Raw genomic sequence first — 17,037 nt, 5'->3', positions numbered from 1 at the left:
ATCTGGTGCCAACAACGTCATTTTAAAGACAAACCTTTGTGCTACAGTATATATAAAGATATATAGGGTTTGATGGGATGCCCATGTTGGGTGTTTTTAACAGGTCCATTCAATATTGAACTTGTTTTTCTAAAATGTTTTTACATTTCTTACACTGTTTTAAATTCTGTGCGGTAGACCAATTTGATGGCTGTTTTACTGTATGATGTCTATGCTTTAGACACTGCTGTATACAGTCCAGAAAGCTTCTTGTGGGCATTATACAAATGAATGAAACTAGAAGAACAAATGCTTTTTTGTCTACTCCAGGTCAGGAAAAATGGCACAAGAGGCTGTAAACATTAAGTTATAAGAAAATGTATTAGAGAGAAAAGAGATGGTCCAAATCTTATGGGAAGTATCCAACAGCATCATTCAACTAATGCAAATCACTTTGCGCAAGCAAAAACTAAAACTATGTGTTAAGGGAAGAACCCAAAGTTAGATGTGTACAAGCATTCTATGCAAGATATATAGGTGCCTACGAAATGGAAAGATTTGGCAAACCTCTGCTAGTGTTATTTGGCTGTGGTATGACAGTGCTGAGTTGCTGTCCAATGCTTCTAGTCATTCAAACCAGTTCAAAAAGCAAAGCCCTCCTTTCTCTGTAAACTTACTGTGTAACAACCTTGGTTTTGGCAAACCAGTTTGCTATAAGAGGTAAATTAATGTACTACAGTTTACATGATCCCTCCAAACCAGGATCATAAGAAGCTGACATTGCTGGCCTATATGCACCTACCTGGAAATATGATCAATTGAACTCAGTGAGACTTACTTCTGAGTGAACATGTACAGGACTGTAAAATGAAGCTTCAAGGATGGATCAACAAAAGGTTTACATGTGATTTGAAGGTAAGTATATTTAGTAATACGAATCAAGTAAAAGGGCACAAAATTATTATTACACTTATTTCATTCTATTTACAAATGTGGAGACTGTCTGGGGGGAAACATGCTGGAAATACTGTAGAAATGTACTGATAAGCCAGCAGAAAGAAAGACACAGAAAATTATATAGCAACAGACATGACAAGTTTAAGAAGATGGAAGTCATGGGGAAGGACACGGAATTGTGTAGAACATAAAAGTTCGAATGTTTCCAGCTACATCCTTTTTGGTTTCTAAGAGGAAAAATAATCTAGTATTATCAATCATCTATTGTTCAGTTCCCTGTATTTCTAAAGACAAGAACTGGTTTCTTTGTTCTCCAAGAAACTCAGATCCTGAAAATCTGGACTTCACTAGCACATTTTGATTACAAAGCTAGAATGAAAACTTCGTTACACACCTGCAATTAAGATGTGCATAACCTCTATCTATAAACACATACTTTAATAAATTAACTATATCTCTAAGTAACAGCAATGCAGCTTCCATAAAGCAGCAGAACATTAAATAATGTAAAATCAGACAAAGAAAAAAGGGAGGTTCTCATTTATTTTCAAAGACACAAAGACAAACCAATTTAGCTAAAAGTGAAAGCCCAAAAGCAAGCAAGCCCATTATTCTCTAATTCAGTATATTGAACTTAGTATGATCATTACAATCCTGGAATAATAGTAAACAATGTGCTTATCAGTTATATTCATACCATACTTCCACACACCAGCTCTACTAGTTAAGCTAAGGAACAGATGTTAAAAATGCAAATGTCCCATTTATTTTAATAGGCTGTGGTTGCAGCTTGAAACATTTCAAACAAGTTGATCAACAGCTTTTACGAAAAGATATTACAAGAATCAAGATTGTTTTAATATAAAGAAGTACCTAATAAAGGATTAAGTCTTAATCTATTCAATTTAAAGAACAAGTCTTGAAAAACTCAATATACTGTACAATAGATGCTTGACTCTGTGAAAGCTTAACCCTACCAAGCCTGCTTCTAATTTTAAATATTAATGCTAACATAGCAGAACTCTCACGTGATCTTCCATCTCTATGGAAACCTTTCTTAGCAATTGGTTGCCCATGAAGAAAGACTCCTACTTTTCCTTGACCACAGGCTGTATTTGTACATTCCTAGAATATGATTCAGACAAAACTGTTAACCCTACATGAGCATATAACAAAGTATCCTGAGTCTAAGGCTTTAAAAATACCTTTTTATCCTTTCTCCATTCACTTGTAATTAGAGCTTAAAAGATAAACACATTAAATCCACTCTACAGATCTGCAACATAAACAGTACCCATTTCAGATTTTTATTTTTGTTCCAGCAATCCAGACAGATCATTTAAATAAGTCCTTAACAGTAAACACAGTCAACCATAGTCTAGTCATAATCTAGAGAGAGATGTATATGCTTGGAAACAGGCATGCATATCCAAGCTATGATTCCAGATCGAGTGCTAAACAAAGCATGTGCAAAATCACATTTTGGAGAAATCCCACATCTATACAAGGTATATAAAAGCCCCATCATAAAGATGGATGATGCTGTCAGTTCTAACAATGAAGATAATCTGTCAGGACTGGGGCAAACTAATTCAAAGCAACCCCTCCCCAAACAGTTGATCAGCAGTGTCAAACTGAAAGCACCAACCATAAGATCATAAGAAAAATGTTTGTGTGTGGATTTTCATGGAGCCCACTGTGGCATGTGAGAATTTTTTTCTCCTAAAGTCAATTCTAAAATCCTACTAGATCACAAAAAAGGATACTACTACATTTATTTCAAATTGTCATTTAAATTGTCATGTCAAATTGTATAACTTGGCTACACAATAACCTTTTTAGAACCAGAAATTGCATTATGGATTCTTTGAATAAAATTCTACACATCTTTACATGAATGGCTCCATGACATAATGGCACTTGCATACACACAAGTAACATTTCCCCCTTTGGTTAGCAATATGACTACAGCATAACTGTGGTGTCTGGTCAATACTCTTATTAAGCAATCCACAATAGAAGATAGTAATCCCTCTACATGGAGGCTAAGCTACAATCATCATGCACAGAGTATAGTCTTAGCATGGCAGAAAGGAAAATGTCAGTGCTAAAAGAAAATCAGTTCTTTCAAACTGGGAAACTGTCCTATACTATGGGTGAATAGATATGCAAAAGTAGACATTTTTAGGGAAAGAGTATCTGCAAAAGTGACCATACACTATATCCCGAGTCTTAATGATGAAATTAACACCCAACGGTCAAAGATCTGATAAAGCATTCTATTGTTTTATGACATGATAAAGTAGTGCATGTAAGAGCCCTACTGAGACCTGATCAACTGTTCCTTTAATTTCTTCTGCATCAACTTTTCCCTAAAAAAGCAAGTAAGGTAAGTAATACAGACAAGCTTGTGCTGATGTTAGGATGATGACCAAAAGGTTCACAAGTCGGCGTAATGAAGAGAAAGAGAAGTCAGAGGCTTTGTTATGATGATCCCAGTTGTCTTCAGTCTAGCCAAGAATTTTGGCTTAGGCTATAACATTGCTAATTCTGGTACAGTGCATATATGCAGGAGTTCTTGGGTATGTATGGTCCACTGGGAGATCTGTAAGAGGATTTTGCTGGGGAAAGCAATACCACAGACAGTATTTAGACAAATGAGCAGACTGAGATGTCACCATGAGACAAAGCAGTAATTTTGGTCATCTTTGGTCTTTCTAAATCTCAACCTTTCTAAATTTGGTCTTTCAATTTGAACAGAAAGCAGCCTTCACTATATCAAAGGGCAAGCATTCTCCACTGATCCTGCTCTTTGGACACAATGAATGAAACCAGGCATATCAATGAAGACCAATGAAACTCATCATGCCTTTTTAAGCCAAAATCTGCATTAGGGTATGCAATTTATTTGTTGCTCAGCTAAATGAAGGGCTTCAGCCTGAAAACATGAGCCAGATGTTTCTTGTCACCAGGAAGGCAATGAAGATAAATTAGGAGGTTAACCCATAGAAAATACTGATACCTAGGCATGTAAACTTTAAAGACACAAATTCATAAAAATGGGACAAATGGGGAACAAACATTTCAATCCATAATATATAGTTTCCTTTCCTATCAGTTAGATAATGTGTTCAACCTAACATCCCTTCCCTTTGTATGTAAGGGTCCAATTTTCCTAACATAATACTGTTTTCTATGAGCTGTGAAATAAATGATAGTTTTTCTATGCATGCTTTGTCATTAAAAGGCTGGTAACAATTTGGAAACAGAAACACACAGACAGGAACTGATCACTGTACTTCAGGTTCCAGATAGTGGGCCACTTTGTGCCATGTCACAAATCTTCACAGAGAGGTAGTATTGAGATCCTCTAAACCAGGGATGTGCATCCTGAAGTTGAAACATCTTATTAACCCATTGCGATGTCTCTTGGAAGTGCTGCTCACAATGCCAAACATGCCTCATAAGATGTCCCCAAAGTACCTTTTGACTGAGCGAACTTGGCAGCAGAAATCTGGTCTGCCAAGGATGCAGTAAGTCCTTTTTTCTCAGTCACAGCCATGTTAGTGCTCTGTCACTATGCCCACACCAGGTATGTTCCAATAGACCCAACTTCTGCCTTTGGCAAGGAAAATTAGACACTGTCTCTATAGTTGCTCATGGAACCTGCCTGAAGGGATTCCAAGCAGGCAGCTCAATAGCTATGCATCAGCCAGTACAGTCACTTTCACTACATCCCAAGCTTATGACAGTATGCACTATCAGAGTCCCTATGCTAGTGGTCCAGCAGTACTTTCAATCATCTGTGTCTATTCCTGGCTGTACCACAGGGTCAACAGAAAACTGGTCCTAACCCATCCTCAAACACCAATCCAAATTCTGGTAATCTGAGCACAATCAAGGCTAGAACCAGTACTGAAGCTAATGAAGATGCAATTGATACAGACTGCTAGAAACAGATGCTTTGATCCATAACTATCAGAATGTCAGGTGATGACAGCAGCTCAGTATGGTGCTGATTTCTTTTGCCAGTCCCGGAAGATGAGCAGTTGAAAAGGTTCTTTGATTCATGTTTTGAAGTCCCTGGATGCCAACTTTTGAAGATCACTTTATGTGATCCTTTCAAAACATGGCACAAACTACAGGTGGAAGCTGAAGCCAAAATAAATCTGGAATTGTATTCCTTGGTCCTGCTGCTGAGCAAGGAACCTATGCTGAACATGAGTTTCCTGGTACTTCCCACCACAAAAGGCTGCCAGCACTTTTTCCCATAAGAATGCCTGAAGTCTCAAGGAACTCATGTGATACACTTGCCTAGTACAACTACAAGTAATGTAGATGCAGATCTATTTAAGTGTACCTCACAGAGGCATTTACATGTACCACACATTTCCCCCCAGCTGTGGTATTTTAAAAAGGCATATGCTGTGCTATGGGCACAAGCAAAAACCCAGTGCAACAGAACTTAGAGCAATGCCTACTAAGCACTAAAGCTAAGAAAAAAATGGAAGCAAATATGCACTGAAAAACAAAATTTTAAATACATTATGGATGAGAGCTATATTCCTGGACTTGCTATTAACATGGCAGTCAGAAGAAAATTGAGCAGGAAGGTACTCACACCATACATCAAGGCATGCACAGATGGGAAAAAAATATTTCAAGGACCTCTGACCTAGAGCTCTAGAACAATGCTATCTAAACACAGATATAGAATTCCTAAGAAAATTATGTAATAGACTCTTAAACACAGAAATGGCAAGAAAGGAGTAAGTAGGGGACCATATAATTAAAAAAAATACTGTAACACTACAGAAAGAATTGGGGAAAATGAGAACAACTGATTATTTCTCAGTATATACAAGAAGTCATCAGCTCCTTCTACTCATGAAGGTTACAGAGAGCAGGGACTTTCACCAATTTTTGTCAATTCTTTCTTTCTCCAGTAACCTCCTATACTACCTTCCATGTTGCTCCAGAGGATCTCACAAGCATAGAAGGTGGCACTAGGTGCTGCAAAAGGAAAGAGGAATTGATAAAAATTGTTGCCTCCTTCCTTCAGCAGGAACAGCCTTTGAGCAGAATTCTACTCATGGAAACTCTAGGTCCAAACTATTAGCACAAGGGTGAGGAACTGTCAGCTTTCCACATGTTGGTCTACTGTAACTCCCATCATCCCCAAGCACTGATAGTGCTGGCTGAGACAGATGAAAACTTGAATGCAACAACATCTGGAGGGTCACAGGTTCCCCACTTTTTCATTAGCATTTGAACCAGTTTTAGGTTTTTATTCCTACGGGCCTAAAAATGTAATAGCTGAATCAAATATTTTATGGAATCACAACTGGAATACAAATTTTTAAACATAATTAAGGAATCTGCTGTAGTGTGGTATATACTATTGTAGGAGAGTAAAATAGCTCCTTAGGCATGTCCCAGTGGATAATGTACTGATGGAAATCCCCCCCCCCGACTTTACTTTTACCTGCAGACTCTCATGCAATGTTATTCTTTCATCAATCATTCTCCCTATCCCTCACAAATAGTTTTTCAAACTCTTTTGAGATTCAAAACTGGATTGCTATATGACTTGGTGGTTTCAGAAAACATATCCAAAACCATTTTGGGTAGACAAGACTAGTTAAATGGTTCTTTGGATCCTGGTAAAAACAACCAATCAGTAATAACACATGAATACTGGACATAAAAGAACAATTCAGACCTAAACAAGTCTATGCAGTCTTTTCCTACAGTCCTACAGTCTTCATGTCTGCAAACCCCAGAACTAAAGACAGTACGTAAATCGATGTCCAAAAAGTATCACCTTTGCTTGAGAAATGGTTCTGAACATTTTCAGAGCAATCCTTACCATATATACTCAAAAGCAGATACCAACAGGACTTACCACTAAGCAAGCATACTTAGAATGACACACTTTAGTATTCAAGTGAATATACTTGTATAGAGTTCTTTAGCATCCTTCCCTATAAAAATATAATTCTGTAACACAAATTACATTTGGACTAGGAGATCAAGGATTTTGAAATATATTCCTAGGTTGTATAAAAGTTTTATTTAGTTAGAAACCAAAGTTTTAAAAATTGATATAGACTAATTAGTATGCATGTTGGTCAGGAAGCATGTGAATTTCAAGCTTAATTCAGGATTTGTCGATTTGGGCTGGTTTTTGTTTTTGCAGTTATTGAATCAATCCACCTGATTTCAGCTGGACACGTTCTTCTCTTACTTTCCCCGCCTAAATTGAATAAATGTTAGAACTTACACTTAGCTTTGGAATTCACAGCAATCACAACAGATCAGACCACACGACAAATGAAGAAAAAAAAGTAAAACACAGAGAGAGCCATCCTGTGTAGCTGCCCATACTCAAACAAATTAGTTTATAAGCCTAAAGTAGAAGAGAGAAGGACTATGGAAACCTTTGGTCCTCCCAAACATTTAGGTGGCCAATTTCATCCATCTAAATGTTTGTCTCCCACTTGCAAAAGAAAAGGCTGAGCACCACCAAAATTCTTCAGAAGGTATGGGTGCCTTACTCCCTTTTATACCCCCTGGAAATGCCCCCATACCAGCTCACACAGAGAAAACCATGCTGGCTGCAAGAGCTAGCATTCAATGTCAGGAGAACATTCAATTTTTCCCTTATAATGAAGTCCTGTGGTTACTTAATCTGAAGAAAGACTCACTGTATTCAATGTGGCTTACTCCTAAGTGTGCACTGGATTACAAGCTTAAAATATGAACAAAGCATAATTTTACAAGATACATTTATCAGAGCTTTGTATTTATTATCTGAAAAGATCTGACAAGAACAGATGTTGAAGAAGTAGTTTCTTAACCAGGATACCGAAGTAGCATCTGAATGTGCCCTTTCATTGCACAACTGGCCTTCTTAGATGCTACTTCATTAACTCCATGTCTGGCTGGGGGATGCTGGGAGTTGTAGAATGTTTTTGTTTCCAAACAAATTTAGGACTGTGCTCCCCCCACCATAAAAATGAACTAGACTCAAGTTCACAGCATAACTTGCAACTTAGCAAAGTACTAAGTTTCTCTAAGAACAACCCTAAACTGATTATTTACCAAATTGAAAGATGTTGGTATGTCAAATAGTTTTTAAAAATCACACTTTGATGTTTATACCTGATAGTATAAATATGGAAAAATGTGATTTCACAGGGTAGCCTAAATAATTTAGCAGTTAAACTACAAAAAACTGCTAGTGGTTTCATACTTTAAAGGCTACATTCCAAATCATTCAAGGGCACAATCATATGCATATTTAGACAGAAAGGAAATCATGTAATTCCTAGTGCTCCCTGGCCAACATGGCTATCTAATAATGTTGGGAATTGCAGTATTTTTTTTCTGTCCAAACATGAACAGAATTGTACCCTAAGTAGATTTATAATTGTTATAACTGCATTGTACTTTCAGAAGAATATCGAACAGCCACATATTGATTTTAAATATTATTTCCTCCCACTTGACACCACAGTCATGACATCAATTAACAGAGTTTGATTTCAAAATGATTGAGGAAATTACAACTATCATACAATAATATAAATGCATCCAAGGCATTTCAGCCCTCCAGGTGAATGATATCTGCCCTGTTCTGGATGGGATGTACTACCCCTAAAGGACTGGGTGCGCAGTTTGGGAGTGCTCCTCAATCCAGAGCTGTCCCTGGAATTTCAGGTGGCAGTGGTGGCAAGGTGGCTGGTCTACCAACTCTGCCCTCACCTGGTTGAGCACTGCCTTGCAACAGTGACCCATGCTATGATAACTTCACTACTGACTTACTTGTAACGCACTCTGCGTGGGGCTGCCCTTGAAGACGGTCTGGATACTTCAGTTGGTTCACAATACAGCTGCCAGGATATCAATGGGGACCAGCAGGTATCCACATATCACTTACACTGGCTACCAATTGAAGTCCAGGCCCAATTTCAGGTGCTGGTGATGACCTATAAAGCCCTAAATGGCTGGGGTCCTGGATACCTGAAGGAGCGCCTTCTTCCTCATGTGCCCTCCCACCCCTTGAAATCTGAGGCAGGTTTTTCTTCGGGAGCCCTCCTTAAGAGATTAAAAGGGTGGCTACCTGAAGCACGGCCTTCTCTGTGGTGGTGTCCCAACTGTGGAACATGCACCCCAGAGAGGTTCACCTGGTGCGAACACTTCTTTCCTTTCAGGGTCAGGTGCAACCCTTTTTATTTTCCCACTATTTTAATTGCTAACTGTCTTCATCTGTGTTTTTTATATTTACTGGATGCTGTGCTACTTTTATTTTTTATCTTATTTTATTGCTGTTATTGTGAACCATGCCGAGACATCAGTGATGGGACAGTATACACTGCAATCTTGCACTAGGCAGAATTAAATCTTCCTCTACCAAGGTATCAATTTAAAACAAACATCTCCAATTTACCAAGCAGGAACCACCAAGGTACATGTACACAAAGACTGGGTCCAGTCAAGCTGCAGTGGCTGTGGCCACCAAGTTGTACATCCAATCCTGGTTGGGGGATTCTGTGCTGTGCAAATCTGATGAATGTGGATTATGCAAAGCTTACATGACCCTCAAATAAACCTAAAACAAACTACAGATTGTTTAAACTTTATGTAACTTATGTTCATTGGGTTTCGACAACATGAACATGCCAAGTGAGTGCTACATATTCAGAATGGTAGCTGAAGGTAGCCTGGCTGCACCATGGCAGGTGGGTGATCCTGCCATGTGAACAGAACCACAGACCTGTGGATACTGTTTTCAGTGGTTATCGTACCATCTCCCCCTAGGTGTTGCTCACTATAAGATTAGTTAAATTCTGTATTACCTAGAATATTAACCTGTTTGAACTCAAGCCTTCTACATTCAAAAAAGTTACAGTGAACTCATCTGTTTCTCAAACATATCGGCTACAACAAAAATAGTACTGCCAGTCTTCTTTATGGTCTCACATCCTGTGAAAAGCTGAGTTTCTGAAAGGAAAGAACTTAAGTAAATATTTCATCTGAAATCCCAGAAGAGATTGTGTCACTCCTAGGAAATGCATTAGATCAAAGAAAAATGTTTTATGACTTTTTAAATGCTGTTTCCTTTAGACTTGAAATGTGAACTTGTTTTCTTAAGGATTCCAATTACTTGTGAAAATGCTTAGCTGGTACCAACCATATAACTCACATGGTGTCCTCATAATAATATCAGCAGCACTTACTCATCATACTTGATATGATAAATAATATCTTCATCAGTGTCCATATAATCTGAGTAAGATGTGGAAGGTGCATTGTCCAAATTATTTGTATTTTCTCTAGAGTGATCTTGGCTTATGTTCCCATTAGTCCTTTTGTAATTACTGCCACTCTTTCCTTGAGCTTTTCCGTTTTTATGTCCTTTTGTTGCACGTGTCACATTTTCTATATGAGCTTCAAACCAGGATCCAATAGTGACATCTCGGGCATCCACCAATTCATTTATCTAAAAATAAATTCAACATTTAGTGATTGTTAAGCTGAAAAAATTAACAACTAACTTAACAATGAGGACATTCTGACCCTTTGTACAATGCAACTGTGTCATATTAAACTTAACTTAGGTTCTACCTTCATATTCTTATCCTTAAAAGTAAACACAATACCATTCATAATCACCAAACTTCCTAATAACATTTCAATCTATCCTGATTTTACTAGCCTATTCACTACTTTCTTCATAATTATATTTTCCCTACATACTTTCTCCTCCACAGTTCACTTAAAGCCTGTTCTTTCCCCTTGAATTTATAAATCGTTTTCCAAGTCAAACATTTTGCATGGCTAGTGGAAACTGACATTCCTTTTTGCATATAATCTCTCTAAGAAAACAGTGCATTATCTAATCCTTGCAAGATAATCACTTTTTACACAATAAATGTAGTTTTTCATTTGTTGCATTCAATCCAGATGTCTTCCCCTCAGGAACACATATCCTCCAAATACTCATTTTTGCCACCTGTTTTTATTCCTCCTAGCATTCCTACTACCAACAGTTTGGAATCTGGTTGCAGAAAAAAGATCACAATGGATTAATTGGGCAGGGGCCATATCATCACTCGTGATGCATATAACAATGTCCTCCCTCCATGGTTATGCTATTCTGAGATTTTAAACAAAAAATTGAATTATCTGTATAAAAGAACTCGCCCCAATGGCCTTCTAGGCCCCTCCCAACTATTTGCTTCGCTTTGCTTCGCTTAAAAACACCCTTCTTTGGTAGCCGAGTGCTTCCCAAAAGCATACACTTCCTACTTAATAAAAACGAAGATGCTTTTTTAAGTTATGGGGGGACATATCTATACTTATTCTAATGAAGTTAATGGTCACAATCTTCTAGGTACACATTTATTTATCATGGATAACATCCAATGCTGTGCAAGAAGACTTCCATTCACACAAGACTTACCTTTCCCTTCCTCCCCATTGGCACCCCTCCACCAAATCTGTTCCAGAAGTTACCCACCTCACATGCTAGGGCAGATTTGGCCAATGCAGAGGGACCACAGGGAGGAAAGTGAATCTGCCCACCAGCACTATCTGGCAGATAACACAGTTAAATTCTACCCTATATTTATAAAACATTAACAATATTATTCTCTGGGAGGCTCACAGTAAGAGAGAGAGAGAGGATCGAGATCGTATGTGTGTGTATGAAAATATTTTGGAATACAACAATGCTAGGGTATAACAACATTTGGAACATAGCAATTTGGAACACAAAAATGCAGCAGTATAAATTTCCAGAGAATTAAAGTAGATAATTAACAAATATAAAGCCCTTAAATTTGCTTATATATTAAACTGTATGTTTACTCATAAAAATGTGTCTATTCCCCACAGTTAAGTAATTTAATAACAGAACATAAAATGGAATACTCTTTTTATGAATCTTAGCATCTCCTAGGTCAAATACTTTATTAAAACTGACATTAAATTGTCAGCCTATTCAGTAATATATTTAATACAGATCACCTCATATTCTTCTACAGTACTATCCACTGTGACTGCCTCTAACCCTCTGAACTTGGAGGATTTGAGGCATCTTGTCAAATGCGGAAGGAGCATGGAGGTGATTATCATTTCTACACTTTTCCCATCTCATAAACCAGTTTTCTGCCAAGTGTTGTACTCTCTAGCTTGCCATGAGGCTGAGGCCCTGCCCAGCTACAGCATCGCCCTGGCAGAACTTCATTTGTCGTTCCCCACCATCCTGCAGAACGCCTAGCCAACGGGCAGAGGAAAAGTACTCCAAGGTTGGAGTTCCAAACCTTGGAACCCATTGCTAAACTGGGAGAGCTGGAACTTCAACCCTCTCTAGCAGCCAATAGACTGCACCCTTAGCTGTCTAATGTATACCAATTCAATAGATATTTCAAGACAGATCATCCCAATTTTAAATTAATTACATGAAACAAAAACTTGCATACTTAATGTAAGGAAATTTACTCATTAAGACTTACAATATTATTGAAAATATGTGGCTTGTTTAATAATGGCTGAATATAAACACAGATACAACTTTGAAATATGAACCAAGATACAAATGTCCCTGTAAACATCTATTCGTGCTAATAAACATGTATACATTCATTCACTCTGTACTTTGAATAACGAAACATAGAGGTATAACATGGTAGATTCATATGAAGTATACACCACAAAAGAGGAACGTAAACTCTCATATTAACCTATGCTGGCATATTACAATCAACCATAATTCTGCATTTGTGCGAGGCATGATTCACCTGCTAACACTGAAGAAGACATTTTAAAATATATTCTTTAAAAATTCATGTTGCAGAAGGAGAGTCAACTGGCCTATTGAATAGTACTTTTCACATAAGCATGAATGCAGATAGTATTATCCTGTAGACAAATGCAAAAACTGAAGATATGTCCCTATCTAAAATTATAAGATGAATACACTTTAAATAAAGGTTTACAGAAACAGTCTTTAAAAATAAATTTTATATTTAAAAATCAAGAAAAGGCAGGAGTAGCACACTGGGGCTCATACACGAACACATGTACCATTTATCCAATACAACTCCCATGTATTATCATTATTATTATTATTATTATTATTATTATTATTATTATTATTATTATTTTGATTGCAATAAGGACAAATACATGTGTGAATGACTGGCCAGGAAGTTGCGGGACATCTGTCTAAGCATGAGAGAGGACTGCACCCTAGGTCCCTCAGAAACTTGTAATAGTCACTTGTATAGTCACCTTGTGATATGAAAGAATCTCTTGGGATTTAGATGTGTGCATGAAATTGATCCACCACCACACAGAAAACCACTGTTATATTGATGAGACCTTTGTTTCATTACCCATGGGGAACACTGGAAATTATGGTAATTTTTAACACGGATGTCTTTCTAATGCAGGAGTAGGCCACCTGGTGTCCCCCAGATGTTTTGGACTACAACATTTGTAAGTCGCAGCTAGCATAGCCAATGGTCAAGAACTGTGGGAGTCACAGCACAAAACATCTGGCAGGCAGCAGCTTACCTGATGTATGCTTTCACCCAGAAAAATGCTTAAGCAAAATGTTTTGACTACAATACCCACAATGCCAGGCCAGCATGATCAGTAGCCAGAGATTACAGAAGTTACATTCTGTAACATCTGGACAGCATCAGGTTGTCTAATCCTGGCCTATGCCACTGCAGTTTGCTTTCACTCAGGAGACTGGAGAGGCAAAATGTCAATGGAAGAAGTGTGAAGAAAAAATTTCACACATTAACAAAGAGACGTGTATTGCCAAAAAGAAGGGTGTTGCTAGTCCAGGGTACTGTGGGTTACTGAGTCAAGGGGACAGTCAGAACACAAAGGGATGAAGAATGAATTCATAAAATGATTTCAACGACTGCATGCAGTTAAACTCTTTTTTATAATTTACAATTATGTGTGTTCCTGTACCAGCCGTAACAGCACCAGCTCCCCCATTTCCATTTTGTGCACTCCTTTCTAATTTGTCCCTCAAACCATGTTTATGGATATTTCAGTGTCCTTTCTCCTACTCCCACTGAAGTAGAGAAGAGGAATGGGCAGAAGAACAGGCCAGATGAGATGGATCTGGCCTACAGGACACCCACTAGATCACAATAAATTAGATTTAAAAACTCAAAGAATTAAATTTTACTATTTTTACATAAGTAGACTGAGAGTTATGACCTTAGGTAAGTTATTACTAAACTCATGAGCTCTCATAATAGGCTTCTAAGAACTGAACCATTAACAATGCCTGAATTCCAGCTGCAGCAGTATGTAGTTCAGTATCAGCAAATTTCTATGGTAACTGAATATTAAATGAGGCATGAGAAAAGCTTTCTACATTTTCAGCCAAATCAAACTAACACACAGGCTCACTTGAAACACAGTCTGCAAAATCATTTAAGAAATCTGGATCTCCACAACTCTGGAAATGAATGAAAATATATCAAAATATTATAAAAATAATTTACAACCATATAGAAGAAAACATACGATACAGAAAAGCTTGTGTTGTATTTCACTTATTCCAGTCTATGGCACTAATAACATAAATTCTAAGTAAATTATTTTTCAGGTACGGTAAGCATTTAAAGACATACAGACTGGGCTTACATGATCAGGGAAGGAAAGAAGCCATGGCAGCTTCTTTTCCCCAGCCCATGCATGCCAGCTCTGTGCCATCTCATTTCCATAATTGTGTGTGCTGAATGTGGGTTTCCATATAATCTAAACCCAACGAAAGCAAACAGTGGAGGCAGGTTCTAAGCCACCCTGGAATGCCTCACTTGGTTCAGATGACATGGCAGCTTGAGCACAGTGCAGGTAATTATGGAAATGGCAAGGTGGATGACCAGCACACTACCCTGGGTTCTTTTACCTTCCTGATTGTGCAAATCAGGCCATTATGACCTCAATGAAGGCCATTTAGTATTAAAACATAAAATATTGACAATGAAGAATATCTGATTCTAGATCAAGCATATAGTGTCCAGTTACTAGTCATCCTTTCAAAGTCATTATTACAAATACAATTCTACCCTCCCTACCAATAAAGTTCTCAAAGTGGTCACAGCAAGGGCACAATTCTGTGCATGTTTAGGCAGGAGAAAAAACTATTTCCAGCAATCCCCAACAAGTCATATGCTATCTAAACACAGAGAAGATTGCACCATCAACCAGCTGAAATATTAAAAATTGTTAGGATTTAATAGGAGCATCAAGTTTAGAAAAATGTAAAAGGTCACATGAACATTTTTCTAGTACTAGATAAATGCTGACTATATTAGACATAATGAGCCCCTCAATATTGTGCACTCTTGTAATTAAAGTTTGGCATGTTAAACCTCATAGCTACATGTATACCTTACAACAGACTGTATCTTTTACCCTTCTAAAATGAGGCAGTGTAGCCTGACCCTTAAAGAAAATGCACACGCTAATGTCTCATTGCTGCTTTTCTGGAATCTCATGCTATAGTCTTACTACTTCTATCAAAATGATTCCTGGGAATGAGGAAAGAAACATAGATAAGTATGCTATAACCAGTTTTCTTATCCATGGCAAATATTTGAGAAGCATTAATTCTGATTCAAGAACTGCCTTCAACAAACTCTTTCGATATCACAGAACTCTGTCAGTACTGTTATCCATGCAATTGTCTCAACTATCTTGGACTAAATATCGTCAATGTCATTTTGCTTTTGTGCTGTTCTTTGACCACCGTTTATGATGTATGTGATGTTTTCAGTAATTGGTGTATACTACTTTCTAAATGGTCAGAGATTTCTTCTAGTAAATATTTCATCTATATCTTCTGCAAATGTCTTAGCTGATCTTACTTCAAAGGATTTAGAATTTATATTCATACTTTTTGATTCAGCTAGTACTATCTCCACACATTCACCTATATTCATTGTATGCTTTCATTTGAACTGATATTTTCCTCTTAATGTGCCTTGTTGTCATGGTTATTCACACACTAAAGCTAGCTTGCATTGTCCTTTTTTATAGTGAAAGACCAAAATAACAATTCTCATCTTGAATTAGAAATTAACCTAGTCATTGTCTTATTTATTCTGAATTACTTTTAGGCTGACTTTAAGGATAGCAATGTACAAAATAAAAACAATTCAAAAATGATAAATTCTGCTAAAAGTGCATTTTCACAATAATCAGTATTGTACAAAACCACTTGCTTAACACAACAAACATTCAATTTTATAATGACATGGCTAAACAATGGGTGAAAGCCAATGCCCTCCCTAAGCATGAATTGTACATGCAGCCTACCTGACCAGTGATGTTGTAAGCAAATTAAACCAAAGTAAGCTCTAAGTTATCAAGTATACTACTTAAACAATATTCTGAAAACACCTCCCAGACACGAGTTAGGCATAACTGCAGTTAGGGCCATGTTCATACACCAAACCACAACCTGTTTTAACCATGGTTTGCTGAGCCAACTAAGATTGGTCTCAGAGATGAGCAAAAGTCCTGCAGTTTGCTTTACCCAATCAGGGCTTGTTCCCCCCACCCCCCTCAAAAATCTGACAGACATTCTAAATGCCTTCATGGCACACCTATACTGGGCATGATCACACCATGCCTCCACAAGCCAAACAAACTTCTTCCCCATCTCTCATTCCCAGACAGATCCCATGGAGGCTTGATTCCCATATTTTTAACTTTTCCTACCATCTCAAAGCAAGAAAGGTTTTTTTTTCTTTCTGCAGGTTACCTTCCTGCAACTCAAAAAGAAGTCCATAAACATAATGTAAAATTATCTTTGCCATTTAATTAGTCAACAAGGCACTGAATACCACATCATGACTGAGACACCACCTCAGAGCTTGAGAACTGCAAGAGAATTTTAAATTTGAAACAGAACCTGTTTTAATTGCCTGTAGGTGTTAACAATTAAGGTAGCCTACTGGAGTACATTGTACTTTTTGTACTTGTAGCAAAGATCCTTTAAATTTTTTTTCTCTTTATAAAGCTGCTGTGAAGCTAGGTGGACTGGCTTGAGAGGGC

General features: G+C 37.5%; 1 protein-coding gene across 3 annotated transcripts in view; it reads right to left on the bottom strand.

Annotated features, from left to right (window-relative positions):
* The window catches only part of UHRF2 (ubiquitin like with PHD and ring finger domains 2), a 73,880-nt gene that overhangs the window by 44,252 nt on the left and 12,591 nt on the right, over positions 1-17,037 (bottom strand). For all 3 annotated transcript variants that reach the window (XM_044446874.1, XM_044446875.1, XM_044446876.1), the window contains one exon: positions 10,179-10,441. In XM_044446874.1, coding sequence (XP_044302809.1) covers positions 10,179-10,441 — 263 coding nt within the window. The remainder of the gene's footprint in view (positions 1-10,178; positions 10,442-17,037) is intronic.

Source organism: Varanus komodoensis, unplaced genomic scaffold, assembly GCF_004798865.1.
Source record: "Varanus komodoensis strain SLA01 unplaced genomic scaffold, ASM479886v1 scaffold5, whole genome shotgun sequence".
Lineage (NCBI taxonomy): Eukaryota > Metazoa > Chordata > Lepidosauria > Squamata > Varanidae > Varanus > Varanus komodoensis.
Note: the sequence above shows the minus strand (reverse complement) of the source record. Positions and strands in the feature narration are given on the sequence as shown.